Source organism: Python bivittatus, unplaced genomic scaffold, assembly GCF_059951505.1.
Source record: "Python bivittatus isolate LINGU-HERP-01145 unplaced genomic scaffold, Pbiv_v1 ctg000480_np1212, whole genome shotgun sequence".
Classification (NCBI taxonomy): Eukaryota; Metazoa; Chordata; class Lepidosauria; order Squamata; family Pythonidae; genus Python; species Python bivittatus.
Genome location: NW_028277075.1, coordinates 93,780,778 through 93,802,500, shown reverse-complemented (window position 1 = coordinate 93,802,500; position 21,723 = coordinate 93,780,778). Strand labels below are relative to the sequence as shown.

The 21,723-nt window shown below is 38.8% G+C and overlaps 1 protein-coding gene across 3 annotated transcripts in view; it reads left to right on the top strand.

Annotated features, from left to right (window-relative positions):
• The window catches only part of QTMAN (queuosine-tRNA mannosyltransferase), a 268,381-nt gene extending 247,467 nt beyond the window's left edge, over nt 1-20,914 (top strand). For 2 of the 3 annotated variants that reach the window (XR_015797231.1, XR_015797230.1), the window contains exons 8-9: nt 14,319-19,860; nt 20,501-20,914. Coding sequence is in view for 1 of the 3 variants with exons in the window: in XM_025174913.2 (XP_025030681.1) it covers nt 2,022-2,092; nt 2,814-2,905; nt 14,319-14,402 (247 nt within the window). In the remaining 2 variants the exon portion in view is untranslated. Of the gene's footprint in view, nt 1-2,021; nt 2,093-2,813; nt 2,906-14,318; nt 19,861-20,500 lie in introns of those variants that run through there. The other variant, XM_025174913.2, reaches the window with a different exon arrangement.
• The last annotated feature ends 809 nt before the right edge of the window (nt 20,915-21,723 follow it).

Sequence of the window (21,723 nt, the reverse complement as noted above, 5' to 3'; positions counted from 1 at the left end):
TTCTTCTTCATGTTTTACACTACATTTCATGTCCTGTTTTCTCTAACTCCTCCAGGAATATATTTATCATCTGAACTCTACTGAAATCTTTATGGTCCCTTTTGGCCAGCAAAATGTGTCTTCAAATTCTCTGGAAAAAAAAAGAGCTGTAATTAATGACCAAAAAGATACCTCATCTCTGTGTATTCAGGATACATAGAGATGCCACATTTATTGATTTTGGATTGGACATCCTAGCCAAACTTCCACACATTGACAAGCATCAGTGGGTAACACACAGGTTGAATTATGGGCTACCACTTGGGGGGGAAGCATGAGCATCCAAATAATCTCATGGAATTTTTCTCTTCCAGTTTTGCAAGCTGCTTTGTGTACATTTGAGGATATAAGAATTGTATGTAGTTGATATTATTCTGCTGATGGAATGGTCATTAATCTACTGGAACCTTACATCAGTGAAACAAAAGAAGGATGTTTTTATGTATGTTAATACTCCCTCTCACTTGCCTACTTCCCATGCTGATCTAAATGGGACTGTAAAGGGGCAGGTGCCCCCCTCCTCATACCACTAATGGAACCCTCCACTAGATCAAGAAAGCATTCAGTCTGCTAAGTTAACACCTGCTGGATAGAAACTATAAACTCTGAAACTGTCTTTATTTACAATCCAGTTGTACTGTAGATGTTCCATTTCAAAAAAAGAGTAAAACCATCTGAATTAATGTACATGCAAAATGTGTATCTTTTTTAAAAGGGAAAAGAAATGGTTGGAAACAAAACCCACAAACATTCTTCTTTTTATTATCAATTAATCATGTGGCTACTGAGTCCTACCTTCAGTCTTTCTAAAGAGAAAGTAGATACTGAGAAAAGAAAACCAAATCCTCTAACTTGTTGGATGCTATTCAAATAAATTATAAGATAAACATATCTTAAAATGTGGTTTCAACTTTGCTATATAATTTCTGGCCAATAGAATCTCCAGTTTTGTCTATCAAGTTTATTGTACACTAGATGAATAACCATTGTGCTGAAGGTCAGTGCATGCAAATATGTGTATGCGTGTTATTGTTTCCTAGCTTTTTCTATTGCTGTCATTGTCATTATTTTGCTGTTGTAATCCATTTGACTGTGGATGCCAAAGTGGTTGTGTCTCAAGTATGTTTCTCTGCCATAAGAGCACTTCAATAATAAGATTATAATAAGTCATTAAAAGTTTATAGACACGAGTATAACTAAGTCAGTTCAAGCTATACATCATCCAACTCTTATGCAGTGTCACTGTATTTCTTTACATAAATAGAAGAGGTGCATGTCTGTGCCAAGCTAGCATTTGCGCAGGAGCTTTGTAACCACATTATTTTGGTACAGATATATGTAATTTTGAAATCACTTTTCAAAGTTTAAAATGTCTTCTGTGTTCCAATGGCATCCAGGACAAAGATGGTTGTGCATGAAACCAACTCCCCATCCTCATTTATGCTGCTGTGCCCGGATCTTTCTCTCATTGGGCTTCACTCAGCGGCTGTACTTGGGCGTGTAGTTGCAGGTGATGAAGCTTTATTGATCCTAGAAGAACATCAGCTGCTAAGCTAGACTGCTTGCTCTTTTACATTGGGTCAACGCTGCTTGGTTTTGACAGTATGCTGGAGAAGGAATGGAAGGGTATTGGGATTCCCCACTCTTCCCCAGTTATCATAAAGGAAAGCGGTCCATATTTGTATCACGTGTCTGCCTACTGATTCTATTCAAAAAAATGTATGGAGCCACTTAAAGAAAAAGGAGAGCTGTGCTTTGATTTGTTTAGTTAACAAAACGTACGCTTGTTGTTCCATTATATGCAATTCATGTGATCAATTTTTTGTTTTTTTTAAAAAAGAGCAAGTTTGGCATGTAAAGAGATTATACTGATGCTAAGGGAATATGATTGTTGCAGTCCAACTTCTGTGCTACTTGCCAAAAATACTCTTTGGGGCTCAGTAATGCAATAATGGTACGCAATCTGCATTTCCCTGTATTAGGATAGAAGCGGTGCACTGTGGCTGTTACCCACTCTGTCCGAATGCTTTGGTCTATCCAGAAATATTTCCAGGTAGTGTCCTATCTGTACATTTCTTTTTTTTCCTTTTTTATTTCAATTTATAATTAATTTGAAGATATAAAGTTTGAGTATAAACTTAAGCAAGAGCAATTGTTTATTTGGCAAGCTACCATGTTAGCGCTGAGGAATTTTTTAATGTGTTTTAATACATTAGACGAAGTTTATATTTACCATCTGTTCTTTCAAGATAACACAAAAGCAAGTTTTGAAATAGCATTCTTCATTGTTAGTATACACAGCCTATAATGATAGATTTTATTAAAAAGGTCGCTTCGTCTATGATAGCTTGCAGACTTTTTTTTCTTTTTAATGATATTCGGAGGGGAAAAAAAAATAGGCCCGAAAGATCATACCAAATTATTTTAAACAATGTAATACTTAATAGTATGCAGCCCTGCTATGGGGTAACACTAATGTAGTACCAATTCTTTCAAAAAAGATCTCATCACTGAATGTCTCATATATGCATTGTGTTACATTAATATAATGTATTTTAATCACCCAAAGGAGATGTCTAAACAGCACAACTACATAGCCTTATTTAGCATTAAACATCCTTGTGAGCTGAGGTAACCTTATAAAATCATGCTTAAATAATGTAAAACACGAGGCGGCACAGAGCAATATGCATTTTTAATTAGTAAAGTGACTAATATCGAGTGTGTGCTTTGAGGTTTTTGTTTCATTAAAAATGTATCTGTTTTTCCTGCAGCTGAATATCTGTATTCTACACCTGAACAGCTTATTAAAAGGCTTCAGAATTTCTGCAAGAGGCCAGATATTGTAAGGAAACATCTCTATAAGGTATTTATTCAGTGCAAGCAACATGATGTGGTCTTTTGCTTAGTGAAAATACAGAACCCACTCACCCACCTCCCGCAAAAAAAGCAACCTTCCTTCCAAAACTAGGAGAAAAAAAGCAGCAGCAGCAGCAACAACAGAAAACATTTAATTAACATCCTACTGTTTAAAGGAAACATGCTATGGAGGGATATTAGTTGTTATACTAACAAGGATTAATTACACTGGATGCCACTTGTATTAACCCAAGGTCTTATGAAATATGTGCACTTAGTATATGCTGCACACTTTGTCTTCTTTTTTAATTTATTGTTTTCTAAAGTGACTGTCCGCCACACACAGACCCAAGAGGCTTATAAAAATGAACCTGGATTAATTTAATCCATTAGCCTAAAAGGAAAGTAAGATTGGAGGAGAGAGATCCTATAATTATGTTAATAAGAGAAGTTTGCTGTGTCCTATCAGATGAGGACCCAGGTATATTTCTGTCCCCTTCTCCCTCTGCCTTAAGTTGTTTTGATAATTTCAGAGAATGCCTAGCTCAGTGCAGCGTGGCAATATACATCCATACAAGTTCTGTCCCACCCAAACTTCTGTGAATGAGTCCAGTTTGGTGCCTCACGTTTTAATGGCATTCTTGGGCTAGGTTCAGAAAACATTCACAAGAAAAAGAGCAACCCCGTGTCTCTTCCTTTTTTCCCCATTGTCAAAAGAGCGCTAGGACAGTCACGCGTGAAGTCTGCAAGTCCCATATTTGATGTTTTTGGATTTCCAGAATGAATAAAAAAGAGGAGGCAAAGATGCAGGACTTCTGCTTTTCGGAACATCATGACAGGATATGCAACGTGGTACCCAGGCTCAGGCACACTTCTCAGCTCCCAACTCTCTCTTTAAAAAAAAATAAATCTTTTTTTCTTAAAGGAAATGGAAACCCACCTTGTTTACAGGAATGTCCATAAGCTCTGCATTGATCCTAGCTGAAGTGGTAATAAGCCTGCTTATCAGTATGTGGGAACTAGTCAGAATGGAAGGGAGCAACATTACCAGCTTGCTCTTTTGACAAATGGCTATTTCTGACAGGCACTGCTCACTGTGATTGCCACTGTCTGAACTGGCCAGGTCCCTCTGTGGCAGCCCTTTCACAAGTGCACACACGACATGCTCTCAAATTCCAGCAGTTTCTACCAACCCAAAATATTTCCCTCTTCCTTTGCTACAATGTATAGTTCTGCTCTAACAAATAACTTTGAAAAGTGTGGATGTGTGCATTACAGGTAGTCCTCATTTAGCAACTGCAGTTGGGACCGGCAACTTGGTCATTAAGTAAAGTGGTCACTAAGTGAAGCTGCAGCTGTGCTTATTATATCTTAACTTCAGCTTTCCTTTGCTTTACAGACCTGCAAAGGTCATAAATGCAAGGATTGGTCATAAAGTTACTTTTTCATCACCATTATAACTGCAAATGGTTGCTAAACAAGGCAGTTGGTAAACTAGGACTACCTGTATTGTTATTGGGGTCTGATTTCATCAAGTCCTATCAATTCCCAGTCCCCAGTATTCTTACTGTCTCTCAGTACTTGCATCATCTGTTTTATCCTTACAGGGTTCATTCCCTATTGGTATGATTCAGAAACATAAAATTCTATCACTCAGATTTGCTTTCTCTTGGCTTCTCTTTGAAACTGTAGGAGAGGGCCAAACCATGTCAGTAATGGGATTTAACATGTTCAGTTTTGCAACTCAGGCCCATACTTGGCCCTTAATTTCTCTGATGTTATTTGAAAAAAAATTGCAGTGAATATGATCCCTCCTTATATATTTAATAATTTTTCCTTTTTTGTCACATTTAAAAAAATAAAATTATAATTCAGCAGCAATTTTGGAAGGAGCTTTGGGGATCACAGCTGAGGCTTTGGAGGAGGGTGCAAGCTATTTGGGGAAATTATGTACGAAAATGTTCTTTATAGATAGTACTTTTCTGTGTTGTTCCATGAATTCCATGTTTTTCCATGCAGCAATGTGTCTTGCTGCATTATGTTCTGAAAAAAACATGTAATGTCTGCCTTCTAGATTACTAGATGGCCCAGAAATATAGTGGATTCTGCTGCTAATAAATATATTCTTGATAATACAACTGGACATATTTCATCTGTATTATGTTCAATTGCATGCCTGCTCCTTCCCCAAAAATATTTCTGACTCCTCCCCTTAACATATTTTGTAATTCCTCCATCCCCCTCCCCCAGTGCCACACATCTGTGCAAGTGAATGAAATAATTTTGTTCTTTACACATGCAATTTTATGGGTGACCTAAGAGTGGACATTTATATAAGGGCACACCAACAGGGAATATTGTTTCTGCAGGAAATGGTTAAACCTCAAGAAAAAAGGAGAGAACCAAAAATGCAATTTAACACCCAATTTCAAGCTCATTATCTTTCATTGTCTATTAACTTGGCAATGGTTCAGAAGGTAGCTCATAATAGTTTAAAATGCTGACTGAACACTTCCAGTGTTCAACATTACTTCTTGAGTCAATACTATTGCATAGTTATACATGGAGGCTTCAGAGAGAGAGAGAAAAAATCCTTAAATTTTTACCTTGACATTAGTTCTTCCTTGAACTGCAGTTAAACAGTTTTGTTTTAGACAGCTTGCTTGCTTCATGATTGGAGGCCGGGGGCTTTTGCATTGCAGGGGATATTCCATTTCCTTATGGGCAAGACAGTATTGATGTCCTGCCCATAACGTAGTATTCCAGTATTCAGTATTAATATCCTGCCCATAAAATAGTATTTCAGTATTCAGTATGACAGTATTTCCAAAATGTAGGGCAAAAAAAAAAAGATGCCTATTGTGCAAGTTCTGGTAAGTAATGTTTCATTGGCTACGTTTCTCTGGGAAAAACACTCTCCTTGCTAAATTATATCCAGGCAGAGTTATCTGGCATTACCACCACATACTTGGATACATATATGTTCATCACTCCAGATGGGTGCAAATTCATTCATTCATTCATTCATTCATTCATTCATTCATTCATTCATTCATTCATTTTATCTCCACCCATCTCCCCCTAAAGGGGGACTCTGGGCGGCTCACAAAATCCATCCAGTATAATCCTGGGAATCCCTGTGTGGCACCCATGGAGCTCTACTATTCTGTCTCCAAGGGAAGGGAATCCCACATTTATGGGACCTACCATTAGGCAGATTGAGAGAGTCTTCTAAAGTGAGAGATGCCGGGTAAGATAGAAGGATGACAATCTTAAACCATTCCGTTTGTTGGAAGGCAGAGTTTTGTGTGCCAGGCAATCTGCCTACCAACTTGCACTCCTCCATGGCAGGGAAGAAAGTGTCCCATCACCAAGAGGGTTTACAAAGGAATCAGCTGACGGATTAGCTGCAATTGAAGCAGAAATGGAGCTACCATATTCTTCATCTCCGGCAGAAAACTCTTTTGACTGTTGCCTTTTTGCTAAATTTGGAGGCAAAGTACCATCAAGAGAACTTGAGTCAGTCTGTGTGTCCCATAGGTTTGCCAAACACTGCTTTGTAGCAACCACCTGAAGGCCGGGGTAGAAATGTTAATCTACATGATGGAACTTTTTCTCTATCTTAAAAGATCCTCTGTTTAAAAGATAAATTCCCTTCTATCCTGCACCCTTCCAAATTCCATTCTCCTGTTTCCTAGATATCTACTGTTCCAACTATATTTTATTCTGTAGATCCTACTGTTGCTGTAAAAAGAAACAATACATTTTCTGTTGGCCAAAGAAGCAAAATATTATTCTTTGCTTTTCAGGTTAGTTTTCTGCCTCTCCCAATATAAAAGTGGCATTCCTTATTCTACCCCTCACTCAAGTCCAATCTATTTGTTTTGTACTTTCTCTGACCCAGAGAGTGCCCATTTCTTTTTCATATAAATGACAGCTCCTGCTAAGGTATGATGCAAGGGGACCCAACAGTAGGCATTCCTATGGAGCAGCTTGTCCCCCAAAGCAAAGTTGGCCATGAATGTCACGGCCTTCCAGAGGTTAGTAAAAACCTCACTCTTCCAGAAGGCTTACATACTATAATGCCATCAACACCAAATGAATTTATTACATCTATATTATTGTAATATATTATTTTTGTGGTATCCTTACTGTATTTGTATTATAAATGTCTGTACCCCACTTCAAGTTCAGCTGGATTGAGACAGTAGAAAAATTGCTTAAATAAATCAGGTACCCGTATATTTCTACAAGCAAATGTGCTTTGAATGGCCACATTTGCTTTTTGAATGATTTGCTTATAGTTCAATCTGCTATGTTTTGCTCTTTTCCTAACTGTAATTTTAAGTGCAAGTCCAAACCAATGAAGCTGAGGCTTGGTCTTACTATCAATTTGGCCGAAGTTCAGAAAGGCCATTCTGCACCTGGGGCACAGCTCTTTTTCTATGAGAACTAGCTGGAGTTTCAATGAAATGCGAAACGTGAAAAGCAAACTGGAATATTTCACTTTGTATACAGCCGAGTCACTGATTTCAGCCTGATACAGAAAATATTAGGGGCTGGGGCAGTTGGCTGTTTTCTCTCCCTGTGCTTTGCTGTGAGCCTATTAATAATATAGTCTAAACCAGTCAAATGTATTGTTGCATTAGTCTGTCAATTATATGCAGTGCCTGTGCCAAGTTATAAAGTTAGAGGCAAAAGAGAGACAGAATTATGCTTGCTACAAAAAGGTAATCAGTTTAAACAGTATGGCACAGCACCGTGTGCTGTGGGTAAGCCTTGGGTGCATTGTTCCGTACAAAGTGAATCTGAGATTTACTCAGTGTTGATGTCTATCGGAACACAGAGCTCCAGCCGTGTTCCATGATTTAGCGGCAGTAAAATCAACAAGTAACATAGTTTCCCCTGAAAGCATCCATGTTAATAACTTCTGTTACTATAGCTAACAAAATCTGTAAAATTATAACCTTTGATTGGATTCACTTCTGTTGGCAATAGTCCACGTGAACTTTCTCCTACAAACATTTCTTGGTATTCTTTGAAACCAACAGAATTAAATATAGTAAATATAGCCTTTTGGATTAGCTTATTTTCTGTATCTCTTGACATTCAGGGATTTTTCCCAATGCTTTTCTCCGATTGATTGATTGATTGATTGATTGATTGATTGATTGATTGATTGATTGATTTCTAAAGACTTTTTCTCTTTGTGCTGATGCCTGTGCAGTTTCTCATTTGCAATCTCATCTTCTTCATTTCAGTCAGTTATCCTAACTAGCAAACAAAACAGCTTCTAGCAAACCTTGGCTGATTTGAAAAAGCAAAGTAAAATTAGATTCAGTTAGGACTTGGATAGGAAACCACCAGGAAACTTCAGAGTTGTAGGCTGGACAAAAAAGATGAAAGCCTATCTTGAAAAAAAAGCAGTATTAAACCACTTCTGTACTGTTACCAAGAAAACGACATGGACACATCCATGAAATCACTAGAGCCGAGACCTTTCCTTCTAGCAATATGATTGTACTCCAGTAGAAGTAAGTGTTGGGATTTGGCTACTACCTGGGCCAAAACAACTGTAAGAAAATGATTGGATATACGAAAGTTGATTATGTAAAGCATCATCATGAGCCACAGAAGGACTATCAAGAAATCCATAGGAAATGGATAAATCCTTCTGCTCAAGTGGTTGTTGGTCATCCTCTCGAAAGAGAGTCTGGTGTCATTTTCTGAGTTCTACTGGCATTGAGTGCCTCCTGATCTTTTTGCTTCTTTGGTTCACAATCTTCCATGTCTTTGCCTCTGTCACCCACCCACCCACTCACCCGCACCCTCTCATTCTTTGGTGTTATCTTCATTTCTCTACCCCTCCTGGAGAACTTCAGCTCTCCTGTCTTCCCTGATGCATTTCAGTGTCACAACATTTTCCTCCAGTCCCTTCCCTTTGAAGTGAAAACAAGCTTGCACTTGCAGCAGGTATAGTTTCAATCCGCTTCAGGCAGGAAGACAAATGTAGCACACACTTTCTTTGGATGATGCTTCCCTCACTGTCTATCTTGTTGGAGCCTTTCCCACCAACTCCTGTACCCAAATTTCCTTGCAAATCTTCTCTGCTTGCAAGATCCCAGAAGCTGCTGCTCTTAGTGAGTAGTGAGGACTAGCCTGAACTAAAAGAAGACAGAAAAAGAAAATGAAAAAGAAAGGGGCAAAAACAATTCTTCTTGCTCTCTGGAAATTAAATTCCTTATATGATCCTTTGAGCTGTGTCATCTAATTCAGCAAGAACAGTGTTCTCCAGTCAGAGATTTGGGTAATCACTCAGAGGTTAGCCCTCAGGCAATGATCAGCAGACAGTCAGCAGTGTCTCACCTTCCTTGGTGCTTGGTTCTGTATGGCTCTTCTAATTTCCTTGCCAAACTCCTGTTTGCTTTCCCTATTTGTTTGCTTAAAAAGATAGGCAATTAAACTAGGAAGCTTCCTAATTTCTAGTGAGATTTATCCGCCAGTTTCTTGATACAATAAGAGAACAAAAGGTAAAACCATAGCTGATTTCTCTTTCTGATATCTTGTTTAACTTTCATCATTGAACTAAATGGTGGTCACCCAACCAAACACAGACCAAACCTAGATCTTCTTAGATTCAGTTGGATCCATTAAGGCTATGCTTCAGAAAGCAGATTTTAAAAAGACAGCAAGAAATGTTTAGCCCAGAATAGAAGCACCTGAAACGGCATCCTGATGCAAATTATTGAACCCCCAGTTACCAAAATACATTTAACTTTTTTCCCTCCCTCTCTCTCTACCTAGCTCCATTTTCTCCTTCACTGTCACCCAGACCAAACTTCACCCCAAATAGCAGTCAAAGTATTAGTGGAAGGAAAACAAGGCAGAGCACATGGCAGGACAAGATGAGAAAGATGCCAGAATTTGAGATGAGATGGAGAAGCAGAGATGAACCTTCTGTGTCTGTAGCAGAAACTGAAGGCAAACTGGTTTCAGATGAAGTATTTGCTTCTTTCAAGTCCTGTGTAAGGGCTGCTCCAGGCATCTCAGCCAAGAAAGGAACACCAAGGATGGTACCACATTGACTTTCCACTTTCAGTTTAACTGCAGATGTGGGAAATATAGGCTGGGTTTATAAAATGCACTTAACCAGGACTGTTAAAGACTAAAGACAGCATGTACATATTTGATAAGTCTATAACTCAGTGTATTCATTGAGGAACTAGATGAAATAACCAGCCAGAGAGTTGGATTGGTTGTATTTGTGCAGTCTTTAACCACACTGTTTTCAATTCCCTTGGGATACTCTTATTTTAGCCCAAAGAGAAGGTTTGGCTAAGCATTAAGTTACACTCAAAGGTGCCATAGGAAGTAATGCTGCCACAGTGAGTAGCAAAACCTTCAGTATAAAAGCAAGGACATCAAACTTTCTATTTCAAAACTATATTGGGAGTACAAGCTTCCAGCATCCTTTAGGGAGGGAATTAAAACTGGCTGATGAGTTAGAAATGTTTGAGAAAGGGCATCTGAGCACATAGGGGAATAGGGTAAGAGTTGAATCTTTTGAGTCCCTGGAACATGGTAGGATGGGGAGAGAGAAATAAAATAGTTTTTACAAAAGAGAATCATTTAATTTTGCAAAAGAGACATTAACAGGAGATTGCAGAAGGCACGGGTGACCTCTTTCCTACTGTTTAATTCAGTAGATCTGTAGCAAGCATGCCTTTTTCTTTCTCACACACACACACACACACACACCCCCCGCCAAAAAGAAACCAGATTGCTGGGTTGCCAGAATGGGAGTATTCCATTTTGCAACAGGGAGTAGGTGGTTAGAGGTTGAAAGTAAAACAGTGAATCAAATTTTTGTCATTATTTGTCACAAAGGGCAGGTAACATTATTAATAGACTCTTCCATTTTTCACTATTTCCCTTTTGCCTTAGAACTGACTTTATACAGTCCTGTCATTACTGGTTACTGCTTCCTAGATACCAATACAAACTCCCTGCCCTTTCTCCCCCCCCACCCCCACCCCCAGGGTGACTTGTCTTGCATTCATCTCGAGGTGGTCAACCAGGCCCCATTAATGGGATATGCCTCTAACTAAGGCCTTACGAAATGGAGGGGGTGGGGGTTGGGAAAAAGAAGAAAGGGACCTGGTAGTTGTGATAATTTACTAATAGCACCATTACAGTTTTTGTCCTTTCTTGTAATTGATTTTGCTATAAGTGGTAAAAAGAAAGGTTTATCTGTTTCTTATTTTTGTGCTACTTTTCAACTGTAGCAGCAGGAAATTTACAACAACAAAAAGAATGCATATATACCAAAGAAAATCAGTGTAAAGCAGAGGAATAATAGAAGCTACATATAGCAATCAGTGGAATTAAAATACATAATCTACATACAATAGAAGGGACAATGGAAAGGACATTGGTGAAATCCTCTGAGAGAGCATTCCACAGATAGGATTATGAGAAAACCCACTCCCTGAAATCCATCTGCATTACCTGCAGGAAGGTAGATGCATATGGAGAGAGAAGCCATTCTTCTAGAACATGGGATTTAAACTGTGAAACTTCTAAAAAGTCAGAATTATTATTTTATATTCCCTGGAATGGACTAGGGACCTGTATAGCACACATGTAATAGGTATAAACACACACACACACACACACACACAGGGTTATAGTGACTGGCCCAAAGTCACCCAGCCAGTTTTCATGCCTAAGGGAGGCCTAAAACTCGCAGTCTCCTGGTTTCTAGGCCAACACCTTAACCACTACACCAAATTGGTTCCGTTAGGTTAAGATTTCTGATACAAAGATCAAGTCTAGCTCTCTGTTCCAATCCACTGGAGCGAAAGCCAAAGTTCCAGATCTGGCACAAAGGGCCATTATGCTCTTGTGCCAGAGGATAGAGCTCTGTTTCCCATTATTGACTTAGGAGCTCTTGGAGCAAGGCTGTAACTCTATATTACCAGTGGTGCAAATTTTATGGCCCTCATGAGTATAAGACTCAGTCTCTCTTTCAGATTTGGCAGTGGGCAGACTATCATCATCCCCACTGTCATATTAGCTTATAGAGGTGAGATGATCTTTGCAGGATCTCAACCAACATTTAAGAAATTAAAATAACTGAAATCTTGAGAGATTCCCAATCCTGACTTTGTGGCCATAGTGCCCACATCTGGGACCACCTCCATTATCTTCTAGACTACATCCAGTCATTGGAAGTCATTGTCCTACTTCACGTTCCAGAAACTTGAGGTGATGGCTAAGGTCTGTATCTTTTAGTTTATGAGGCACCCAAACATTGCTGAAATGTCCTTCAACCACAGAAATAATACCATTGCCACTCTAGGCTTAGAGAAGGAGAAATAAGTAGAGAGAATCACCCCATGATTATAGATTGATCCCACAAATGATGGTGTGGGCACTGAAGTTGATAATTTTTGTACAAAATATGCATAGAACCATTAACTTTATTGCTAGGAGATGGGCAGCATTACCTGGAACATTATGTGAGATTTAATTCAGACAGGGTAAAGGCTAAAGACTCAGATAGTAAAAAACCAGAAAGGAGGGAATAAGATACTGAAGAAAAGGATTTAGAAAAGCAAAAACAGGGACCAAGCAATCTCTGAGATTTAACACTGATGGTGATGCAAAGGTGAATTGAGAAAATAAGGAAAAAGAATTGTGGACAGTTGCCTTCAAGTCAATGCTAGAAAAAAGGCAGGACAGGGAGAAGACATACCATCTTTTGAAGGAACCCATTATACAAGGTCAAAAGTCATAAGAACATAGGCTCTTTTGTACTGACATTGGTCCATCAAGAGCAAGTGCAGCAACTCTCCAGGATTTCAGATTAGAGTTTTTTCTAGTCATATCTGAGAATGCCAGGGATTGAACCTGGCACATTCTTGAGCTTTGGCCCTCCGTCTCATGCAACCATCAGCTTATCTTGTTCCATGCCATCTTTTTCTCCGCAGATCACAGTCTGTAATCAAGGCCACAATAAATGTATGCAGAGAGCAGATAAACTGAGATACAGATCAGAACTGGAGATTATTCATCTCAGCAAAGGTTTCCTTACGTTGGCCCAAATTATGTGTGAATAGGAACATGTTGATTGGAGTACTCCCAGCTTATCCTCTTTGCATAAAAAGCTGCTATGGGGAAATATTTGGGCCAGGGAACTGAAGGAGGGAAAGGGTTCCATCCTTCCTTTCCAGAGCTATTTTTTCCATTTTATAAGATCTTAAACCCACCCCACCTCTGCCCAATCTACTGTTATAGAGAGGGGAAAAGGTTCAGGGTGGATACCTCTCTCTCTTCCTCTCTCTTCCATAATAGCACCAACAGATTTGGGGAGGGGATGATTTGAATTAGGGTAGTAGTGTGTGGGAGGAGGATTGATCCCCTTCAGCTTCTTTCAAACAAAGAAAAAGGATGCTAGAAGATCCTATCCCCCCCTTGGCCTACCTAGCAAAATTATCCTGTTGCTTTTAAGCAATCAGCTCTTATCCAACAGAGGGTGACTTCTCTGTTTGTGAAGATCAGTTAATGATGATCAACGTAATGTTTCCAAATCAATATGAATTGCACTTAATGAATAGTAAGGGACTATCTTAGGTACTGCTGTATCTTACTGAATTGTGTGTACTATAACAAAATAAAACCAGAGATGTCTACCTCTGCTAAAATGATGTTATTTGCAGAACAGTAAATGAAACTGATAGGGGGGTGGTGAACACAAATGTTTGCTGTTTTGTTTTGTTTTTTAAGGGGAGGGTGATTGCCAATATAGATCAGTGAACAAACACCAGTAAAACATGTTCCTTCTGTCCTGGGATCCAGTGTAAAACCTCACTTGTATGTGTGCAGAACATGTTTTTCTGTTTGACCCCCCTTTTAGCCTGCTCTTAACTGTTAATGATTCACATTTGCGAGTCCAAATAAAGTTGGGCTAAATCTCTGAAGGGCTGGGAATCTTTTGCACAGATAAGGAGGAAAGGGGAAGAGGAGAGAAGGTACACAATGAAATAATCTGGCATGTTCTTCAAAGCTTTCCTGATCTCAGGTGAAGTCCATGAAGAGCATCAGCCCCAGAGTGTCTAACAACAGGTATGTTGTTTCCAACAAAACCCTCTTCTTTTCAAGAGTTACATTAACTTGGGACTGAATCCCTAATACCTGGATCTAATTGGAGGGCAAGATTTTATTTACATTGGTATTATAGTGGCATATATACTATCCATGTGGTTTTAAGGGAAAATTTCTGAATTGGAGACAACTGTGCATCCAAGTATTAATCAAATATTTGACATTGAAAAAAGGAAAAGAAAAAAACCTTGTTTTATTCTCTCTCTCTCTCTCTCTCTCTCTCTCTCTCTCTCTCTCTCTCTCTGTTCTCACAGGGTGAAACATCTCAGTTTTCTTGGGCAGTGCTCCATGGTAAATTCAGGTCTCTACTCACAGCAGAACCCAGGGAAGATTTGTGACAGATGGGCTAAGTCACAAACTTGCAGCCGGAAGCAAAATCAGGAGAACTTTCCAGAGTGTGTCCTTATTTACCTGATCAGAGAGAAACAGAAAAGATGCAGAGGAAGCTCAGCCTGGCTGCTTGTCATAGCTGACACAGAGCCATCTGCCACAAACCTGTGGCGGCTTCAGATCTCCAATCCCTGCCACCACTCCAGCTTAAATTAAATGCAGATTCTGAGAGACGTTACGATGGTTACACATGTCCTCGGCATCACAGGCAGGAGACTGAAAAAATAAATGTGGCCTGTTGTATAACTATACTCATGTATCCCATATGTGGTGCCACATTGAATTTCCGGTGGAATTTGTTTGTATCCTTTGTACTGGATAACATGGAGCCTGAATTCTTTCTCTTTGCAGAAGTGATGGCAGCCAAGATTGCAACTTCAAACACTTGCTTCTTGGCCAGCTTTCTACCTAGACTGCCAGGTTATCATTGAAGCCTTATTGTGTCCTCCAAGGGCCACAAGGTCTAAAAGGAGGACTAGCACTCACCCCCCACCCAGCTAATGGGCAGATCTCTAGGAATTGTTCAGAGGCAAAGGTTGCTTTTTGCACTTCTTCCCACCTCACTATCTCTTCCTCCTCCCCCCACCTCCTTTTGCAAATTAATGACTCCATGGCACCAGGGCTTTTAAGTGAAGGTATTAATAAGGGGTCTGGCAGGTATTCCCATGATTCCCAGAGTTACATTTGCATTGAATTAATCTTAAAGAAAGCTGCAAGATAAACAGCTGTAATTCAAACTAGCATGGGAAATATGCTATATGGTGCCATCTATCCAATGAAATGAAAGGTTGGATACTTGCTTTATTTCTCTCAAGGTTGGAGATCAGGCAGACATCAGAATGGTTCCATAGAGGGGAGAATGCAGGGTTTGGTTTGGTTTTCCTGTTATGGCCTATTCTGTTATTAAGTAGGAGGGATGGGAATGAGAAATTTGTACTCCAACTTGCAAATCTGAGTTTTTCATAATAAACTAATTGTAGTTCTAACAACGAAGCAACTGCATTCATTGCACACGCACACACACACACACACACACATATATAAATAATAAAGTACCATTGAAGTTTTTAATAAGCATATGCAATTCAGGTATAGGTGCATATATTTATCAGTATGTAGATCAGTACATACCACCTTGTTTCAGGGTAATTAATATAACTGGAGTTTTATCTGATGTGCTAAAATCTGTTTTGCAACCAATTATAAAATACTGCTATTAGTGTTTCAGTTGTGTTCTGGACAGGCACACACAAGTAAGGCAAATAAAAATATTATGAGATTGTACAGCTAAATTACTCAATTATTTACAAACAGTTATTCCAGCCTGCCTACACTGGGTATTCCTAGTTTTCTTTTCTACCCTGAGAAATGCTGGTCATACCAGCACCCTGTGAAAGGATTTTCTTTGCTTGCACTTTTCTACCCCTTTATAGAAGATCTTGCTGCATTTTGATAATTATCAGAGAAATGCGCTGGGTAATTCATTCTGCTGGTAGTTCATTTCTGCCCTAAACCCCAGCTGCTCCCTGCATTTAGTCTGTGGCTAAATATAAAATATACAGGCATCAGATACAGTATATACAGATAAAGTTGAAGTTGTGAGCATTCCAGGATTATGTATAGGTAATGGTAAACTGGTTAAAGGATTAGCTGTCTTGTTAGAGCTATTTTCCAAAACCTAGCCCTACAAAGTACTTTGCCTGAGAACTGCAGTCCAAACACTTGGAAGACTTCAGGTTGGGAAGGCTGTTTTAAAAACACCCGCCATGATATAAGTGTGCTTTCACAATAATATGTAATCTGAAACTGTATTTGCCAAACTTCATATAAGAGTGATCAAAAAAGACGATTAAGAACTGTTGCACATTCTGGCCTTCTTTGGATATGCCTTAACTGGGATTTGTGATTAACGTTAAGGATAAGCTTACCTATCTGCAGTCTGAGGTGGTAGGAAAAACTGACGGGCAGGAGAAAGATTAAGTATTAACTCCTTGCCAACTGGTTCTTCACATCACATTGCATTCTCTTGACCATCATTTGAGCAAGTGAAGCAGGAGCCAGATTCCCATGCCATGATTGTAAGCTAGGACCCATTGATCTGCCTTACATAGAAATAGAAATGTTCATCACTCTCCCTTTACTTTGTCAACCCCGATTTTGCAGTTAAATAACAAATATAATTAAACTTGTTCCTAAGCGCAGCTGCTCGGCTTTGTCTACAGAGGTTCCAGACCAGGTTCAATCCTTACGATATTTTGTTTCAAAAAAAATTAGATAGCAGATGATGTGAAATATGTGTAACAGATATACAGGAGAAGCACTGCCGGTCTGAGTAAACAATTCTAAGCTACATGGACAAAAAGCCTAAACCAGTTCTGTTTTTGCCTTTTTGTCTTCAGGAAGGATGAATACATTGTATTGTAACGTACTGTACTGTATTGCCTGAACAATCATAGTGCTGCATGAACAATCATATTCAAGTTTGGCTGTGTCTGCATATTAAGCCACAATGCTAAGTTTGGGCTTTACATATTATGTGAACTCAGACATTGTAGTTTATGCTAAATCATAGGACATGACAGACAATGTGTGAACTAAACCACTTATGGTTTACAAACTGCTACAGTGTTGGTAGGATGGGTTCTTGATCAAAACAGTTCTGATCAACAACACATGGCATGGATTAATTCCAGTTAATCCATGCCATGTGTCAATCAATATTTTGCTGTGCAGTGACATAGATAAAGTCAGAGTATCCAGAGTAGATACAACATATTAGAAGTTGTTGTTCATTCAGTTACTTCCAACTCTTTGTGACCCACTGAGATAATGTCATCAGGATTGTCTATCAGAAACGTCTTCCTTGAGACTTACGCTTCATTAGTGATAGTTTCTAGCTACTTGGTCTGCCTCTTTTTCAAATTGTTGTTAATTTTCCAAGTATCTGGGTCTTCTCCAGTGAATCTTACCTTTTCATTATGTACCCAAAATATTTAAGTTTTAGCTACATTATCAGTGTTCTTTCATCTTCAGTGAGATTCCTTCTTCCCATCAAAGTGGTATCTGAGGTTGTTGATGTTTCTCCCAGCAATATTAATTCTTATTTCTACTTCTTCTAGTCCAGCATTTCTCATAATACAGTCTGCATATAAGTTAAATAAGTAAGGAGATATTATACACCCTTGGTGTACTCCTTTCCCAATTTCACAATATTTAATTGCACCATAGTCTGTTCTAACTGTTGTTTCTTGGTCATCATACAGGTTTTTTTAGTAGGGAGATGAGATGGCCCAGTACCCTTGTATTTTTAAGGGCTACTCAGTTTGTTGTGGTGTACACAATCAAAAGCCTTTACATAATCAATCAGGCTAAATTAGATGTCTTGTTGAAATTCTCTTGCGTTTTCCATTTTTCTGTTGGAAATTAGCAATGTGATCTGGGGTGCCCCTGAATCCAGTTTGCACATCTGGCAGTTCTCATTCCATATATTGTTGAAGTTTGGAATGCAGAGTACCTCAAGTCTAAGTACTTCAGTAACTCTGAGGATACTCAAGTAGAAGATGGTCCATGCTGTTTATTCTCTTGCACATCTAAGAAATTATTATTGTTGGTCACACAGCCAGATGTTTAGACTGGATTTGGCATTTTTATCTACCTATCAAGTCCTTCCTAAGGACCTGGGATAGGCAGATGCTGTTTGATGGTGTTAAAGGTATTGTTGCAGGATGTAAGCTGTTCCAAGTCAAGCTGCCTTTTGCAATTGACTGATGATGATTTTGTTGTTATTATTATTATTATTTTACTGATTATATTTATAGACCATCTTGAAATAAGGGTCATCTTACAAGATAAAAGCATGTATAAGAATATTGTGATTTGAATGATGCAGCATTCAAATACAGCTGAAAAACAATATGCCAACCAAAGAACAGAGACTAAAATAGAAGAGCTTATGGTAGTTTAATAGGCTACCATAACTATTAAAAGATATAGGGCAATGCAAAAATACTTGCCAGGTGCATTTGAGAAAGTGCCAGAGGGCCCATAATTGCAGTGCCACTGCTAAAAAGGCCTTTGCACTTCTTACCATCTGCCTCATCACATCTGAAAGGGACTCTGAGAAAAGGTTCTCCAAAAGAAAATACAGGGGGGAAGAGGTGATCCTTTAAGTGATCCTGTGATGCCCCACCAAAAATGAGAAAAAAATAGCATTTTGAATTAAGCCCAAAGATGAACTGGGAAACAGTGAAGGTGGAAAAAAATCTGTGTAAAATGTGGGTTAGTAGTCTTCTAGCCATCTTGCATACCAGCTCAGATTTCTATGTAATTTCCAATCCAAATGAAGTTGGCAACGGATGGATCAGTGAAGGAGAGCTACCACTACCGAGATAGCTGATGTACAAAGAGGGCATTCTGCTTCAGATTCATGTGTTTCTATTAATGAGCACCCAGAAATGCCAGTGGCACACACTTTTAGTAAGATATATATATATTTATTTTCAGCACTCACCTTCATTGATGCTTCTGCAGATACTTATAGGTAACACTAATACTTTCACAGTCACAATCCACTGTGTACTTCCATTACAATTCAGTGCTGTAGTAGCTGTGCCAGCCCTAAATATTTCGCTGCTGAAGCTAAGCTCAGATACTACCTCTTTCCTTTGAACACAGACGTTTTTAAAAATCTTGCTACATACTTCTGATTTTTAAAGCTGAAAGTATGCTAATAACCTTTTCCATAACAGGTTGCCATGTGGTCTGTTGCACTTCTATTTATTTTCTGTCTTACGGATTAGTGCTAGAATCTAGGGTTGGAAATTTTTCAGGTATAGCGAAATGTAATAATTATTATCAGCACCATTTCTGATTATTAGCACCAATCTGTTTACTTTCATGAATGTTGCTTTGCCTGTTTCCAGAACAACAATAAAATTATTGTCCCTTGGTATAATCCCTAATTTTTGAGCATCCAATCATTCCACCCACCCACCCCCGTACAAGTGGCCATTTTGAAGAACACCTTAACCTGCCCCCCCCAAAAAAGTGGGGGGAACAATCTGCAAAATAACAGCTGGAAAATGGCAAACCTGTGACAAATTAAATTCATTTTGCTAAAATATTTTAAATGCTTCAACATGGTAATCCAGACATTATCGTGAAATGAATTTTTTGCCTCTTGAGTTATGAACCTTTGCAAATAAGGTTTTATAATAGGAAAACTGTCAGCGCCTTAATTATAGGATAATAAATAGCAATGCTGTATTAACTTCTGATTTTTTTTTTCAGAAACGTGCCTAGCTATTGTTAGAAACTGATAATCACATGCTACAGAACATCTTGCATTTACAGTTCACCCTTTCTACACATGGCTCTCGGAGTGCTTCATGGGAAGAATAGTTGAAGGTACAGCATTGAATGTACCAGTGAGTCACTGAACAAACCAGTTTTGCACTTCAGTGTGAGGGGAAAATCAGTTCTAACTCCTGCTAGGGAAATGTTTTTCAGGGGAAAAAAATCCTGTGTCTTTGCTCTGCATTTGAAAGGCAACCCAACTGAAGAACTGGTTAACTTAAGAAGGAGTGAAGATAATGGAAGCAGAAATGTCACATTTATAAAAACATTTATAATATGGAGGCAGCAGTGGAATTTGAATGGGGAGAATTGAACTCTGCTTACAAACCTTTGGCTTGTAACAAGGCTGGGAAGAAGGAGCAGTTCACCAAGCCAATGGTTTGTAAGCAGGGTTGATGGATGAAAAACAAACTAGGTTAAATAGGGCCAGGGTGGTCCAAAATGATATAAAAGGCAAAAACCATGAGGTGGAAATTTAGAGAGTTCTGGTGGTTGAACGTTTTACATGTGGTCAAGGCAGCTCTGCTGAAATGTTTGCTTGTAAGCGAGTCTCACTGAATTTGGAAGACTTCTGAAGAAACTTAGTGGCTTAGGATGACAAGTAATAATCAATTTTGAAGGAGGAGGAGTGAGAAATGAAATGTCCTGTATGAACACTTTAATTATTAAATGTTTACTCTTTCTTCTGCAGATCTCAGGGTGCCCTGCATTTTCCTCCCTGTGAGGTAGGCATGATTGAGACTCTCCAACATTTTTCCAGATGTTATTTGTACCCGAAGATGCCATTCCCCCACGCCAAGATTTCTTTCATTGTGTGTGCTGAAGTTGCTTTCACTTACAGAGGACAGTATGTGCCACTTTCACAATATCAGCAGAACTGATTCTGCCATATTTTTCTCCCCACTGACATGGAGCAGCATCACTTCCAACAGAAAAATGTGATGATTTTGCCTGGTGGTCACTGCTTTTTGTGTGGAGTGCTTGGATTTTATTTTTGGGTCCTAATTTTCAAAACAACTCTGCAGCTGCAAATAATCACATGACCTTTTCATTAAAAACCTGCATTGCTGTACAGATGTGCAAACATTAAAAAATGTTTACAACATCAGGATCTGAAATAGCCTGTGTGATTTCCCTCTTGTCCTGCAACTGCAACATTACAGTTTTACTGTGGGGAATGTGTACTTGCTAAAATTCTCTCTTTCTGCAATTACTTCTAGAGCTTTACAAATGGAAGCCAAAGGAATGTTTGAGCATTTGAAAGAGAGGTTCTTTCCATTGCTTTGTTTCTGTTTCTGGAGAATCTTTGCCATCTCCACTGATGGGAGAGTTGTACCTTCTACCTGAAGGAAATGAGCCAAATAAGATGAGAGTTGCAGGGGAAGAAAAACTAAGAGGATTGAGCTACCACCTGGAAAACTGAGAAACAAGTGCCCAAAGAAATAAACTCCCTAACCTGGGTGACATTTTTATTAAGATCAACTAAAATAATACCACATGTGTTTAGCATGAAAAAGGCATCATAACCTATGTTTAACTGTACAGCTTGTGTAGAAATGTGTTTCTGAATGAACAAATACTGAAATACAGGGCACTGGAAACAAGTTAAGCTAAAGTAGTCATAGATCAGGTATCTTGTTTAGGGAAAGGAAACTTACACATGTTTTCCTTAAAACTTTACATGGAAATCCATCAAGAAGTAGTACATGCAACTTGCTCAATGCAGGGGCTTTTCACTTGAAAGAGGTCCATCAAGCAGGAGGTAAAGATGGCCAAAGAAGGAGATCCTTTCTATTTGCAACATGATAGTTACAGTGGCTTTCACTCAGAATGTAGCTTTCCTTAGTTTTTCTGTTCTTAGTTTCATATGTTCCATCAATCTCACTAGAAGTTCTCAGAATATTTTCTCCTAAA